Consider the following 13974-nt stretch of genomic DNA (forward strand, 5'->3'; position numbering starts at 1 on the left):
TTTTGGTTTGCAGGTCTCATACAGACTTTTTGAAGACATGGGCCTCTTCGAAGCTTTTAAAATTCCAGTTAGAGAATTTATGAATTACTTTCATGCATTGGAAATTGGATACAGGGACATTCCTTGTAAGTATGGGACATCTGTGAAATAATACTTGTCACATCTGTCATAGTTGCTGGAGGTAGAGGGCTGTTGAATCATTAGCATAAAATTGCACACCGCCAACACTCAGTATGGCTGCAGTGTGCAGCACCTGGGGGGACAGCCGCTGTTCAAGTTCTATTTCCTCCACACAGCCCTGTGAAACCTGGGGTCTTAACCTGAGTACGTCATTTCTTTCTTTTCTAAAAATCATTTATTTAGCAAAGGGTCTTGCTGTGCAGCTCGGACTCATGGTGATCCTCATGTTTCAGCCTCCCCAGTGCTGGGATTGCAGGCATGTGCCACCACACCTGGTCTCCGTGGCCCACCTGATACACCTGGGAGAGGCTGGCATGGCATGCAGTACCAGGGATAGAACCCAGATCCCTGAGCTTGCTAGGCAGGTGGTTAGGCTGCCAAAGTATCTTCCAAGCCCTGGGTACCTCATTTCTTAATCCAGAAAACAGGGATCATAATTGCTGATTCATTGGATTATGAGGATGAAATGAGGTGTTCATTTTAATGAGGTATAGGGCTGCAGGTATAGCTCAAAGGCATAAGTACCTGCCTGGTAAGTGCAAGGTCCTAAGTTCAATCCCCAGTAGAAAGAAAGAAAGAAAGAAAGAAAGAAAGAAAGAAAGAAAGAAAGAAAGAAAGAAAGAAAATTACCTTATGTGTAATCTAATTTAGTTTGCCAAATAATTAAGTCTTAAATTGGAATTTATTGCTGTTAATAATCCATCTCCTCTATTGAGTAGCTTAAATGTTTATTGTTGTGGAATCTCAAGATGTAAATTCTCGAGCAAGCAGGCCCAGGGGCTGGTGTGTATTGAGACAGCAGTTGAGACTGTGGAGACTGGCTGAGACTGACCATGGTGGCCCGCGCCTGTAATCCCAGCCCTTGGGAGGCTGTAAGCAGGCGGATCACTATGAGTCTGATCTACACGGTGAGACCCTAAACATCCTGCAGACCCTTCGCTAAAATACAGAAAGTAAAATACAATAAAAGAGTTAAGCTTTTCTCGATATAAGGAGAAAGCTGGCTGGTGTTTACAGAGACAAGGAAATGAGGACCTAATAGCTAGAATGAACACGAGACATCTGGAAATGTTGATGAAAAGATGATAAGAAACATTTTAAAAATCAGGGAAATATGAAAATGCAAGAGAGGGAAAAATCAATTATTTAAGTACTGAGTTATTATTAAGGTTTGCCATTAATAATAACAAAACTGAAATACAAAGATGTTAAATTTCCAGTATGTGACATTTGAAGTATCATTTATCAGAATGCCCACACAGAATGATTCCATAATGCTACAAAATATATAGATCTGGAATAGATGTCTGTAGGCCTAGCCACTGAAGTTACAGGGACATATATAAAGCCAACTGCACTTCAAGGGAATACATACACTGAAAAAGAATCATAACAGTGATTGGAATTTTTTTTAGGAAAGAATTACTTTGATCATGCTTTAAGTTAAATACGGTTTTATGTATCTTGGACTTTGTCTTAATTAGTTTACTTATTTCTTTATTTTTTTAAATTTTTTTTTATTTATTTGTGTGTGTGTGTGTGTGTGTGTGTGTGGCCAGCTCAGCCCACCAGGGGGTGGCACTGGCTGGCATATGGTGCTGGGGGATTCAACCACGGTCCTTGTGCTTTGCTAAGCTTGCTCTAAGTACGTGCTTCAGACCACTGAGCCATCTCACCAGCCCAAAATTATTTATTTATTTATTTATTTATTTATTTATTTATTTTGTGTGTGACAAGTTCAGCCCACCAGGGGGCGGGGCTGGCTGGCATGTGGTGCTGGGGGATTGAACCGCGGTCCCTGTGCTTTGCTTGGCTTAGCTTGTTCTAAGTAGGTGCCCCAGACCACTGAGCCATCTCACCAGCCCCTAGTTTACTCATTTCTGCAACAAAATACCCCACACCCAAAGTTGAAAGAAGAAGGTTTATTTGGCTTACAGTTTGTAGAGGTTTTATTTCAGGCTTTGCTGGGTCCAAGGTAGGGTAGCATGGCTGCGGGGCATCACAGTGTAGAAACAGTTTATGGAAAGCAGAAGGCAGCAGCGCAGAGAACAACCCTGTTTCTGTCCCTTATATCTTTTTTAGGCTACCCACACATTAGGGTAGGCAGCACTCACACCCTGGGTGCAGCAGCTTTATTTTTTTGGTGGAACCAGGGATTGAACTCAGGCCCTTGCTCTTGCCAGGGAAGTACTTATTCTACTGAGCCATCCCTCTGGCAGCAGCTTTAATCATACCCAAAACTATGTCAAGCCAATCAGTGGAATAATTTAGTAATCCCACACACTTAATCCTAGCATCACTTAATCCTAGATCTACTCTAGCTAGATCCAGCCACCTCTGAAAAAGCCCCACATATGATCTCATGAGGCTTTGGGGGACATCCAGGCACAAGCCATAACAGACTTCAAAAGGCAAAGTCTTCTTTTGTAGTTCCAGACTTGACATTAAATAAAAATGCTTATATATAAGGACACAAATAAGGCACAAGTATGCCGTGAAAGCAGTTACATATGGACGTTGGGGTTCATTGTCAGCATGTTATCCACATGGTGAAGCACCAGAATGAAAAAGCTTAGCCAGTAAGAGTAAAGTAGGAAAGTAGCATGAAGAACTGAATCTGCACGTGAGATTTACTGAAGACCATGATAGCAAACTGCAGACCAAGTAAGACAGTTGGCATAGAGAAGGGCAGAGCATAACAGTACTGGACACTTTGAGAAAGTCTGGCAGGAAGTGGGAGTTGGAAGACAGATATTAAAAAGGGCTTCTTAGGATCTAAAGATAAGCCTTGCTTTCTTAATGCGTATTTCCCAAGGCTTGTCTTGGTTGGAGCCAGTAATTGAAGCGTTAGTGATTTCTCCAAGGTTAAGGAGTTACATAAATAAACTTTAACAGAAGGGAAACCACTGAGAACATGAAAGAAAAGCTGGTCAACAGACTGAGTTTCCAAATTAATGTAAAACTTCCACATATATCTCTATATAAAAATTTTATGGAGTTCACAGTGACATGAGACTTCATTGATATGATAAATACCAACTATTCTCTAAGTATTATATTATTACATGATAGCAAGAGATGCATAGTATTCAAGTACAAGGTTTCTAGTTTCCAAATTATACTGTTCATTTTACATTTTGTTTTACTTTCATTACTGTAAGTGAATTTTTTTCCTCGAGAAATAGTGAATTCTTCATCCCACTGGGAGAGATTTTTATAATAAGCCAGCTTGTGTTATTAAATTTCAGACATTTCCCAGAAAGGAATTTATTCACACCTCTTAGGAAGACTATACTTTGATGATCACTTTTAAATATTTTGCATATATTGACTCTGTACATTTAGACTATTATGGTATCTAATGAAAGTTTTACTTGTTGTCAATTATAATGTGTATTAAATTTTGTTGTATAGTCATTTTAATATTTACCACTAAAGAATTATATTTCTGATGATTATAGTAAAATGGCAGCTGAAAAATGCAGAAAATAACATAAAAATGGGGTTGGATTAATTGTCATATAACAATTCACTGATACATTAGACACTAAATCTAATGTATGTAGAGCCAGCATTAGCTGAAAGTACACCTTTAACAATTTTTATGAGGTGAGGAAAATGTGAATCTTGACTAAAAATAATCTGGAGAAAGAGATGGAGGAGAAATATCATGAAATAGTAGTAGATAAGGCGATAAAATAGAAAAACTGCTGACAGAAATGTGATAAAATATATTTGTTCCATAAAGACTTGGATAAATTAAGGTATAATTGATAGTTGCACAGGAAGATAAACGATGTTTGGTGTAGGTCCCTTAGGTTGGGCATTTTGGCTAGTAAAGAAGATAATCAGCAAGTTAGCTTTATTTTGGGGGTGTTCCCTCCCTTTTTTATTTTAAACAGAAAAGCACCAAAATAATGGCACATAGTATCAAAACACTATGTATTTCTATCTTCAAGGTAGTTGCTAAGATTACAAGATATAGGCATGAAAGATTAATCAAACAATGTAATTACAAACTGTACTCTATAATGAACTAACAGAAATTAGTAGCACATTTCTCTTGCCTGTCTTTTGCATAACTTTTCCTTTCCTTCTTTTCTTCCTTCACCCATCTTGTTATTTCCTTTTAAGCAGTTTGTTCCCCTTTCACAGAATCTATTGTCCATTTTGGATATTATTTACTCTTTCAGTCTTTACACGAGGGAGACAATGCGATGTTTAAATGTGCCAGTCTGATTTAATTCATTTATGAGTAGGGTCTCAAGTTGCATGCATTTATCTATAAAAGTCTCAAGTTTATCCTTCTTTATAGGCGGGTAGTTCTCTGTTGTATAAAAAGAACACATCCATTTTATCCATTCCTTGGTTGATGGGCATTTGGATTGTTTCCAAGATTTAGCTATTAGAAATGGTGCTATTATAACGTGAGTACACATATATTGCTGAGATATGATATTTTAAAATCTGTATGTATTTATTTATTTGGTACAAGGTCTTGCTTATGCAGCTTGGACTCCTAGTGATCCTGTCTCAGCCTCCATGGTGCTGGGTTTACAGGCATGTGCCATCACGCCCAGTTTTAGTGGGTGGCATGACATGGGTCCTACACAGCATGCAGTACCGAGGATCGAACTCAGGTCCTCAGCGATCTCCCCAGCCCCCTGGTGCTTTTAATTCTTCTGGAAAAAATATTCAGAAGGAGAATATCTGGGTTGAATGGGACCTGTAGTCTTAGTTTTTTAAGAGCTTTCCACACCGGTTTCCACACTGGTTGTGCCAGTCCATATTGGTACCAACAGTGGAGAAGGATTCCCTTTTTTCCCCAGGTCCGCCTGTATTTGTTATTGGTTGAGTGTTTGGTGATAGCCATTCTTTCTGGGGGTGGAATGGAATCTCAGTTTTGTTTTAATTTGCATTTCTCAAATGACCAGTGATGCTGAACATTTTTTTTTTCGTGTATTTATTTGATATTTGTGTTTCTTCATCTGAGAAGTGTGCATTCATCTCAGATACCCATTCTTGGACTGGGTCTTTGAATTTGCCTCCTTTCTTTTTTCTCAATACTGGGAATTAAATCCAGGTGCACTATAGGCATTAAGCTGCATTGCTGTCCTTTTTTAATTTTGAGACAGACTCTTGTTGAGTTGCCTAGCTTGGCCCCCAATTTGCAGTCCTCCTGCCTCAGTCTCCCAAGTAGCTCAGATTACAGGCCCATACCACCACAACCCACTTGAGGGTGTTTTTCCTAATTCCAAACCTTATCATCTCTAAAGTAGATTCTTCCATTTTGAAACCTCTTTTATTCTTATTCCTCAAATTTAAGAAATGAGGAGAATGCATCAGAAGTATCCATGATATGCAGCTGTTTCACATCAACAAGGCGAATGGGCTCAATCTTCTATGCTTTTCTCAGTTTAGTTCTGCTATATATCATGTGGCCTACCTGTTTATTTATTTATTATGATCTATTATTATTATTATCTTTTTGAGACAAGGTCTTACTATATAGTCTAGGCTGGCTTGCCCTCACTTTGCAAACCAGGCTGATCTTGAACTGTCAACAATCCTCTTGCCTTAGTCTCTGGAGTACTGGGATTACAGATGTGCACCACCATGCCCACTGTGCTATATGTGGTTATGGGAAAGAAGACAAAGTGCTTTAAAAGTGGAGCAGAGATGATGAGCTAGTGCTGTGGGAAAATACCCTGGCAGAAATTAAAATTGTCTTGGCATCGTGGCTTTGGTTGGACCTCTTAAGGGAAAGAATTTTGTAGGCAAGGAAAACTAAAGGATTTGAAGGACTGAAGATGAGGGGAAAGCATTTCTGGGGGAACCCAAGGGCACGTTTGTGGTGGGTTGCATTGCGGAAAAATAGGAAATAATGTTTGCATCAAATAGTGGGGACTTTTGAATGATATTAACTCAGTCCCTCTACTCAGGGATGTTAAGTGTGTGGTCTGTACTCCTTGGAGAAGCTAGAATCTCTGCCCTCAGAGGTGAGCGTGAGATGGAGGAGATAGATTTTAATATGTCCCTTGAAGGAAGAACAGAGTGTATAGAAGAGTATACCATGAATTTGACTTTTATGTTTTTTTAATAAGAGTACAAATTAGAGTTAAAACAGGAAAAGTTACAAGTGATACAGAATTTCACTTAACAGAGGCATATGAATTTCACAGTATTTGTTGTGATACATAGTGTTGTCTTCCAACCAGTTATTCATATTACCAGATATATGCATGTAAATTTGGAAGAGGAAAGAAATGTATAAGAAGTTAAGAGAAAAAGTACAAACAATTTTAAAAAGGAGACAAAATAATTTATTATCTTCTCCTTTCCATAGACCAGCAGAAATGCATAGTACAGTAGTCTAAACCATCTTGCTTACATACCTAGATAAATCTCTTTCCTTACTCCCTCTCCTGTCCTTCTCCTCAACTCAGTGACTGTCTCCTTTTGAATAAGTTCATTCCATTTTTCCAGTATCTATTGTACCCTTCAGATTCATTTTTTTCTCTTTCAGGTTCTCACAGTAAGGAGACAATACCATGTTTGCACATGCAGGTCTGAGTTATTTCACTTAACAGTACGTTCTCTAGTTGAATCCATTTACTGACAAAAAAACTCAGATTTATCATGTTTTATAGCTGAATAATACTCCATTGTGTAAAAATACCCCATCTTTTTTATCCATTCTTCAGGTGATGGGTACCTTGGTTGTTTTCATTGTTAAGCTATGACAAATGGTGCTGTTATAAACACGGGTGAATATATATCACTGTGGTATGAGGTTTTCAGTTCTGGAAAAATACCCAGGAGAGGAATAGCTGGCTTGAAAGGGATCTCCAATCCTAGCTTTTGAAGGAGTCTAAACACTGATTTCCATAGTGGTTGTACCAGTCTGCTCTTCCCCCAACAGTAGAGAAGGATTCCTTGATCTCCGTAGCCCCTCCAGCATTTGTTGTTGGCTGACTTCTTGATGTTATACCTTCCTGGGAAATGATGAAAGGTAGGAGATATCACAATCCCTGACCTGAAATTATACTATAATGCCACTGTACTACTATAAAATTAGCAGGTACTGGCGTAGAGACAGATCTGGAGATCAACAGAACATATTAGAAGATGCAGACACAACTGCAAACACATTCTACCACCTTGTCTTTGATAAAAGAGCCAAACATGTTCACTGGAAGAAATACAGCCTCTTTAATAAATGGTGCTGGAAAAACTGGCTTTCTACATGCTGAAGTCTAAAACTAGACCCATGCCTAACTCCATGAAAAAAGCTACAGTCAAACTGGATCAAAGATATAAATATTAAAACAGAAACACCAAATCTTCTGGAGGAAAATGTAGGTAGAAATCTTAAAGACATAGGATTAAGTTGTTCATGAACAAAAATAAAACCTCACAGGAAATATTTCAAAGAATCATCAACTGGGATCTCATCTTTTTGAAAAGTTATGAACTTCAAAGGAAATCTCCAGCAGGGTAAAAAGAAAACCCACAAACTGGGAAAAAAAAATTATAGTCAGCTATCCCCCTGACACAGGCCTTCTATCTAGAACATACAAAGAGTTAAAAAAAATCATGCCCCCAAATTCATAGACAAAATTCAAAACTGGACATCCGAGATGAATATACACTTCTCAAAGGAAGAAATGCAAATGGCAAGTAAATATATGAAAAAATGTTCTATATCAATGATCAACTGAGAAATGCAGATTAAAACAACACTGAGATTCCATCTCACCCCAGAACATGACTCTTATGGAAGATTTGAAGAAGGTGTTGCAGAAGATATGATGACCTGAGGTTAGAAGAGGGGATGTAAAGGTAGGAAGGAAAGGAACAGTCCAGGCTGAGGAAGCAGTGAATGTCAAGGCCTTGAGGCATGGACAGGAATAAAGCCTGAAAGCCAGGGCAAGGCTGGGGTGGTTGAATAGTCGATAGTCGATGTGTGGAACCATGAGTTGAGAGAGGCAGTGGTGGCTTTTATAGTAAGGGCAGAGGGAAGCTAGATCACAGGCTGAAGAGGGAGTCGCACTGTGTCTCTGGGGAGATAGTTTTATGGAGAACACAAAAGTGGCAGTAGTGAGCTAGTGAGACCAGCTCAGGGGCCACTGTCATAATCCACAGAAGAAAATGGCCCAAAGTTACCCCTCACACTCTACTAAACAGTTAAGGAGAATATCTGGTCTGTATATTTTAAAGCTAGATACTAAGATGACATGAATGCAAGGTCATGGGGCAGAACTGTTACACTGTTAGCTATACTCCAGGTGCAAAAATAAATATGTTAAAATATTGCTTTTATTCTTTACTGATTCCTTCACCCTATGGTGAAGACAAGCTTCGAATTAAAAATCTATAAACTTGACATACACCCCAACCCTCTATACCGATTCACTTCCACTCTGTGCATGAAGGGAAGGGGGGAGTTGAGACAACACTGTTAAGACAGAAGCAGGAGATGGCAGTGCTGGCAAAGAGGAGAGATGTATGCCTACATGGTGTGTCGCATGTCAGTGTCTGCATGTGTGTTAGTGTACTGTCAGAAAAGAAGGATTTCCCACATAGACGAATGAATTATCAGGGTAAGAATTAATCCAAAATATAGATATGATGGGAGGGGAATGTTAGGAGGTAAAACAAACCCAGTCCTGACAGCATATCTCATCCTTTTCAGTTGCCTAATGTGGCTAGAGCAAGCACAGGAATCCCTAAGCATGTATCTTAAGAGAACTTCTCAGTGACTTATACTGACTTGGCAGGCTTCTTTCTTACTACATTCACTTCTGAGTTGGGTCAGCAGGAAGTGGATGTTCAAAACTACAGAGGCTGGCCAAATATCTCAGTGGATTAAAGCGCCTGCAAGCAGGTGCAGGGGCCGGGGGTTCAATCCCCGGGCCTGCCATGCCAACCCCATCCCGGAAGCACACTGAGACAGTGAATGAGACTGGACATGGTGGCATGTGCCTGTAATCCCAACACTTGGGAGGCTGTAAACAGGAAAATCACTACAAGTCTGATCTACTAGTGAGACTCTGTACACCCTGTAGACCCTTCCCTAAAAATGCAGGAAAAAAAAATTTAAAGAACCGCAGAGATACGGGCACATGGCACAGCACAGTACTTCACGTAGCATGTGCTGAGTGAACATTTGTTCACTCAACATGTTACTGTCTGCTGACTATGCAGATGGTTCCCCATTCCATTTAAGTAACTGATGAGAATTTGTTTAAGCAGTTGAATTTGGTGAGCTGTGTTTTTGTTTGGTGAATTTGACCCTATATCTAAGAGCAAAAGGAGACTTTCTTGTTTTTATTTTTTCAGATACTTTGGCTAGTTTTAAAATCAAGTTTATACTGAGCTCATAGGTGAGCACGTCACATCTCTGCTTATAGTTTCAGCAATAATCTGCTAAAATTGGACTGTGTTTTCATTGAAAGTTTGCCAAACTTTCTGGTAATGTCTTCAGGAGCTGAGCCTTGAGGTAGGGGACAAGATGGGATAGCATGGCTTTGCAGGCTCAGCCCGCCCCTGGCCCTGGAGATGCTGGGTTTTTCTTACTTGCACTGGTCCGGGAAAAGGCTTATGTGTGGTCATCTTCCAAGTTTGCAACCAGGGAAAAGAGCCGAATTTAGAAGCTTGCTCCCAGGCATTGTGCCTTCTACCTGGCACTCTGGTTTGTTTGGGTTTCTTTTTTTTGTTTGTTTTTGTTTTTCTTCTTTCAGGTCTCCACTGTCATCTGCCTCCCCCAAAGAGTGCCATTTGGGTGTTCTGTGCATTTAACCTACCTAGAAGAAATGGGGTCTTCATTTTCATTGCAGTTTTTAAGGAGTGATGCAAAAGGATGACACTGCGTTCTAAGTGCAGATGACACCACGTGCCATTGCTCAGACAAGAAATGTCAGAACATTAAGCCCATTAGTTGAACAGGTTTAGAGTTTTTCAATCCTATTCGTACAAATTCACCAGTAATCTTCAGAGTGAGAATGTGCTCCACGTTAGTTGGCCATCTTGTTCTTCAGGATCAACTGCAGCGCGTGCATCATCCGCTGACTGCAAGCTCACACTGTGGTGCAGACCTTAAAATACAATCACTTCGTGATTCTCACAGTTGTCCTATGAAATTAACACTACTACTTATCGCCATATGTGGACAATAAGGAAATAAGGTTTTTGAACCCATCTTATTGTCGAGATGAGAAAATCAGTTTTATGTAGCATGCGATGTAGTGTGGAGAACAAAGACTAGAACAAAAAGCTGAATCCGTTGAAAATCCAAGAAGTTCTAGCATGATCAACTTTGCACGTGGCACAGACATGGAAATGACATGTGAAAGTAACTGTTTTATCCGTAAGGTGCCCAAAAGTGTGCAGACTTGGGGTGGCCTACGATCAGGTGTGCAGACTTCAATCTTAATAAAATGACGACTGTGAAAACCACACAGGGCTTCACACCTACCAGTGACACAGGGAAAGAGTTTTGTTCTTTCTTTCTTTCTTTTTCTTTTTTTTCTTTCTTTTTTTTTTTTTTTTTTGTAGAACCGGGGATTGAACTCAGGCCCTTGTGCTTGCCAGGCAAGCACTTATTCTACTGAGCTATCTCCCAGGCCCCTGTTCTTTCTTTAGTGGGGTCCTAAAGGGTGCCTGTCTTGAATTTTCCTCAGCTTCTGGCATGATTACCTAAGATTTCATGACACACTAACACTTAAAGGCAACCTCCTTGAAGGGTTTTCAGAGTTGCTTGGAAAATAGGCACCTGAGAGCTGCCAGTGACACACAGACACACACACACACACACACACACACACACACACACACCCTAAGGGTCTGCTTTTTTAAAAAAATCAGGATGCAAATGTTTCCCTGCTATTCTCACTGTTATGCTTGTTTTCCATTCATTTTCTCTTCTTTTGATTCTTTGACTATTCAGAGACATAATCTCTTGTATTAAAGAAGTGGTATTATACTGCTTAGAAGAAATAAATGTGTGTAAAGTCATTACATGTAGGATAAACCACATCAGTTAATGCAGTATGATAGAGAGGTAGATAAATAAGAAAAAACACTTCAAAGAATGTCACCAGAAAATGAAGACGAGGCAAGATAATACCAGGCTTGCTTCTGCTTCACGATAACCTGAACTGCATATGTAAATGACCCTCTCTCCTCTTTATGGTAATGTCATGAATAGTGGATTTGCTTTCTCTATTATTTCTACTTTTCTACAGTATTGCTTTTTAGGTATTTCCTAGAAATATGTTTCCAAATTAGATTTTTTAAAAATAAATATAATTGTATTTTTCTTTCATTTTAAAATGTATTTGGTACAGGGTCTCACTACGGAGCTTCTACTCATAGTGGTCCTCCTGTTTTCAACCTCCCCAGCACTTAGATAATAGGCATGTGCCACCATGCCTGGACTCAGTCACTGGCTCAGCATGTCCCGGGGAGACTAGGGATTTATCCTTGGTCCCTGCACCTGCCAAAGCAGGCGTTTTGTCTGCTGAGCTATCTTGCTGGCTCTAAAAAGATAATTGTAGGGGCCAGGGAGATGGCTCAGTAGGATAAGCGCTTGACTGGCAAGCGCAAAGATCTGAGTTCAATCCCTGGTTCTGCCCCCCCCCAAAAAAAATTGCAAAGTACTACCTATGTGTTGGGATTGCAGGTGTGTACCACTATGCCCAGCCTCTGGCTGGGTCCGCCCACCCTGGGGACAGGGCTGGTGCAGCATGTGGTGCTGGGGATGGAACCGAGGTCCCTGCACATAAGCTTGGCTATCTGAGCTATCTCACTGACCCTAGAATTACTTGATCAGATGATAGAATTAATTTTGGCTTTGAATTTTGCTTTATGGATGAAAAGAAGAGCTACTCACTTTTTATTGGTATGTTTAAAGATAATGCCAAAGAATGAATAGTACTATGTTTTATTTGCAAATTATATTTGGGTACCATTTGTCAGATGTGAACCCTCAGGGAATTGAGATGATTGGTCTGTTCAGGTTGAAGACTGGCATGGCTCTTTCCTTCACTGTGTTCTGCATAGCTGCCTACAGGAGCATGGAAATAAGCTCCAGAGTGAGTCCAGCAGTTTTGCACATACATAGATTTCTCATAGACTCTGGACAAAAATTTTTCCATTTCAAACATCTAAAGGCATAATGAATACTGTGCGTGTTGATTTTTCTTCTTACTGTGGACGGTATAGAGTTATAGACCAGTACTTAATAGAGTACTTGTCTTAGGTAACATGGCTGACTTTAGCTGGGACTTTTAACTAGACTAAACCATGTCTCCAGTAGATGGCGCTCTTTGTCCTTGGACCCCAAAGTTCACAGGTTGATGACTATTTCTTTGCATTGGCTACAGATCATAACAGAATCCATGCCACTGATGTCTTACATGCTGTTTGGTATCTTACTACACAGCCTATTCCAGGCCTTTCCACCGTGGTTAATGACCCCGGATCAGCAAGTGATTCAGGTGTGTATTAAGTACATCTGTGCCCGCTTGTGAAACAGACACAGGGGTGTGTGTGCGTGTGTGTGTGTGAGTGCGTGTGCGTGTGTGTGTGTGCGTCTGTGCATGCATGTGTTTAAAAGGGAGTAAAAATAAATGATATGTGTAATGCTTTTCTCTATTCCTTCAATCTTCTCAGATTCTGACAGTGGATTTACGCATGGACATATAGGCTATGTATTCTCCAAAATGTATAATGCTGCAGACGATAAATACGGCTGTCTTTCTGGAAACATCCCTGCCTTGGAGTTGATGGCACTGTATGTCGCTGCAGCCATGCATGACTATGACCACCCAGGCAGGACTAACGCTTTCCTGGTGGCTACTAGTGCTCCGCAGGTAACTCTTCAGACTCTGATTACGACAGATAATTCAGTGTAGAGATTTCTCTGAAAAAGAATAATTTTATTAGTCTGGTTTCTAACAGGTACCAACTAAATAGATGCCATATTATTCTGGGAACTAAGATAAAATTTAAGAGCCATGTACTTTTGAAATGATAACATGACTTTTGTTCTAAGATGTACATGGCAGGGACGTAACATTTAACCTTGGAGAATTATTGTTATCCCTCCTCAGTTTCTCCTTTAAAAAAATCGACTTGAGTTCATGTGATGAACTCCTCATAAAAGAAGAGGCAAACTACATATGTCTCTTATTGTTAAAATTAGAGAAATGAGTCTACACTAGGTTTTTCAGACTGCAGGTTTCTTTTTATATAAATCATGTTTCCCAGAAATATATTTATGATAATAGTCATCATTCTTAAGGCATATCTATTGATCGGTAGGAACTAAGCAATGATTTATTTCATTGTTTGGAAATTTTCTACCTTAAACATGAGATTCAAGAAACAACAAATAACAAAACATTCTGAGATCCCCCAATCCTCATTCTAAAGAATCTAACATGCTACTCTGGTTTGTGTTTGCCTTGTTTTCTTATTTGTTGTCTTTCATCCCACTCTTATCCAATTCTACAACCCCTCTTTTGGACCATTCCAGACTGTTCCTTGAATTTATATACAATTAAAGTATTACTTTTCTCCTTGAGCACCTATGTTTTCTTCTTTACTTAAGTCCTTTCATAAATTTGAATAACTTTCCTAGAAATAAGCACAAATGCTCTTGCCAGCATTGTTTACCGCTCAGATTTTCCTCCACGTGTTTTTATTTACCTCCTAATTGGTACTCATGCTTAAACTCACATTGGCCTTCAGGTAATTTTGTAGGCAAATTCTTTTTGTTTTTATTTTTTA

General features: G+C 39.6%; 1 protein-coding gene across 1 annotated transcript in view; it reads left to right on the forward strand.

Moving 5' to 3' along the window:
- Positions 1-13974, forward strand: part of Pde3a (phosphodiesterase 3A) — a 353121-nt gene that overhangs the window by 324211 nt on the left and 14936 nt on the right. The window contains exons 10-12 of the mRNA XM_023718933.1: positions 14-125; positions 12567-12680; positions 12856-13055. Coding sequence (XP_023574701.1) covers positions 14-125; positions 12567-12680; positions 12856-13055 — 426 coding nt within the window. The remainder of the gene's footprint in view (positions 1-13; positions 126-12566; positions 12681-12855; positions 13056-13974) is intronic.

The sequence above is a fragment of the Octodon degus genome, unplaced genomic scaffold (genome assembly GCF_000260255.1).
Source record: "Octodon degus isolate 3935 unplaced genomic scaffold, OctDeg1.0 scaffold00064, whole genome shotgun sequence".
Taxonomy (NCBI): Eukaryota; Metazoa; Chordata; class Mammalia; order Rodentia; family Octodontidae; genus Octodon; species Octodon degus.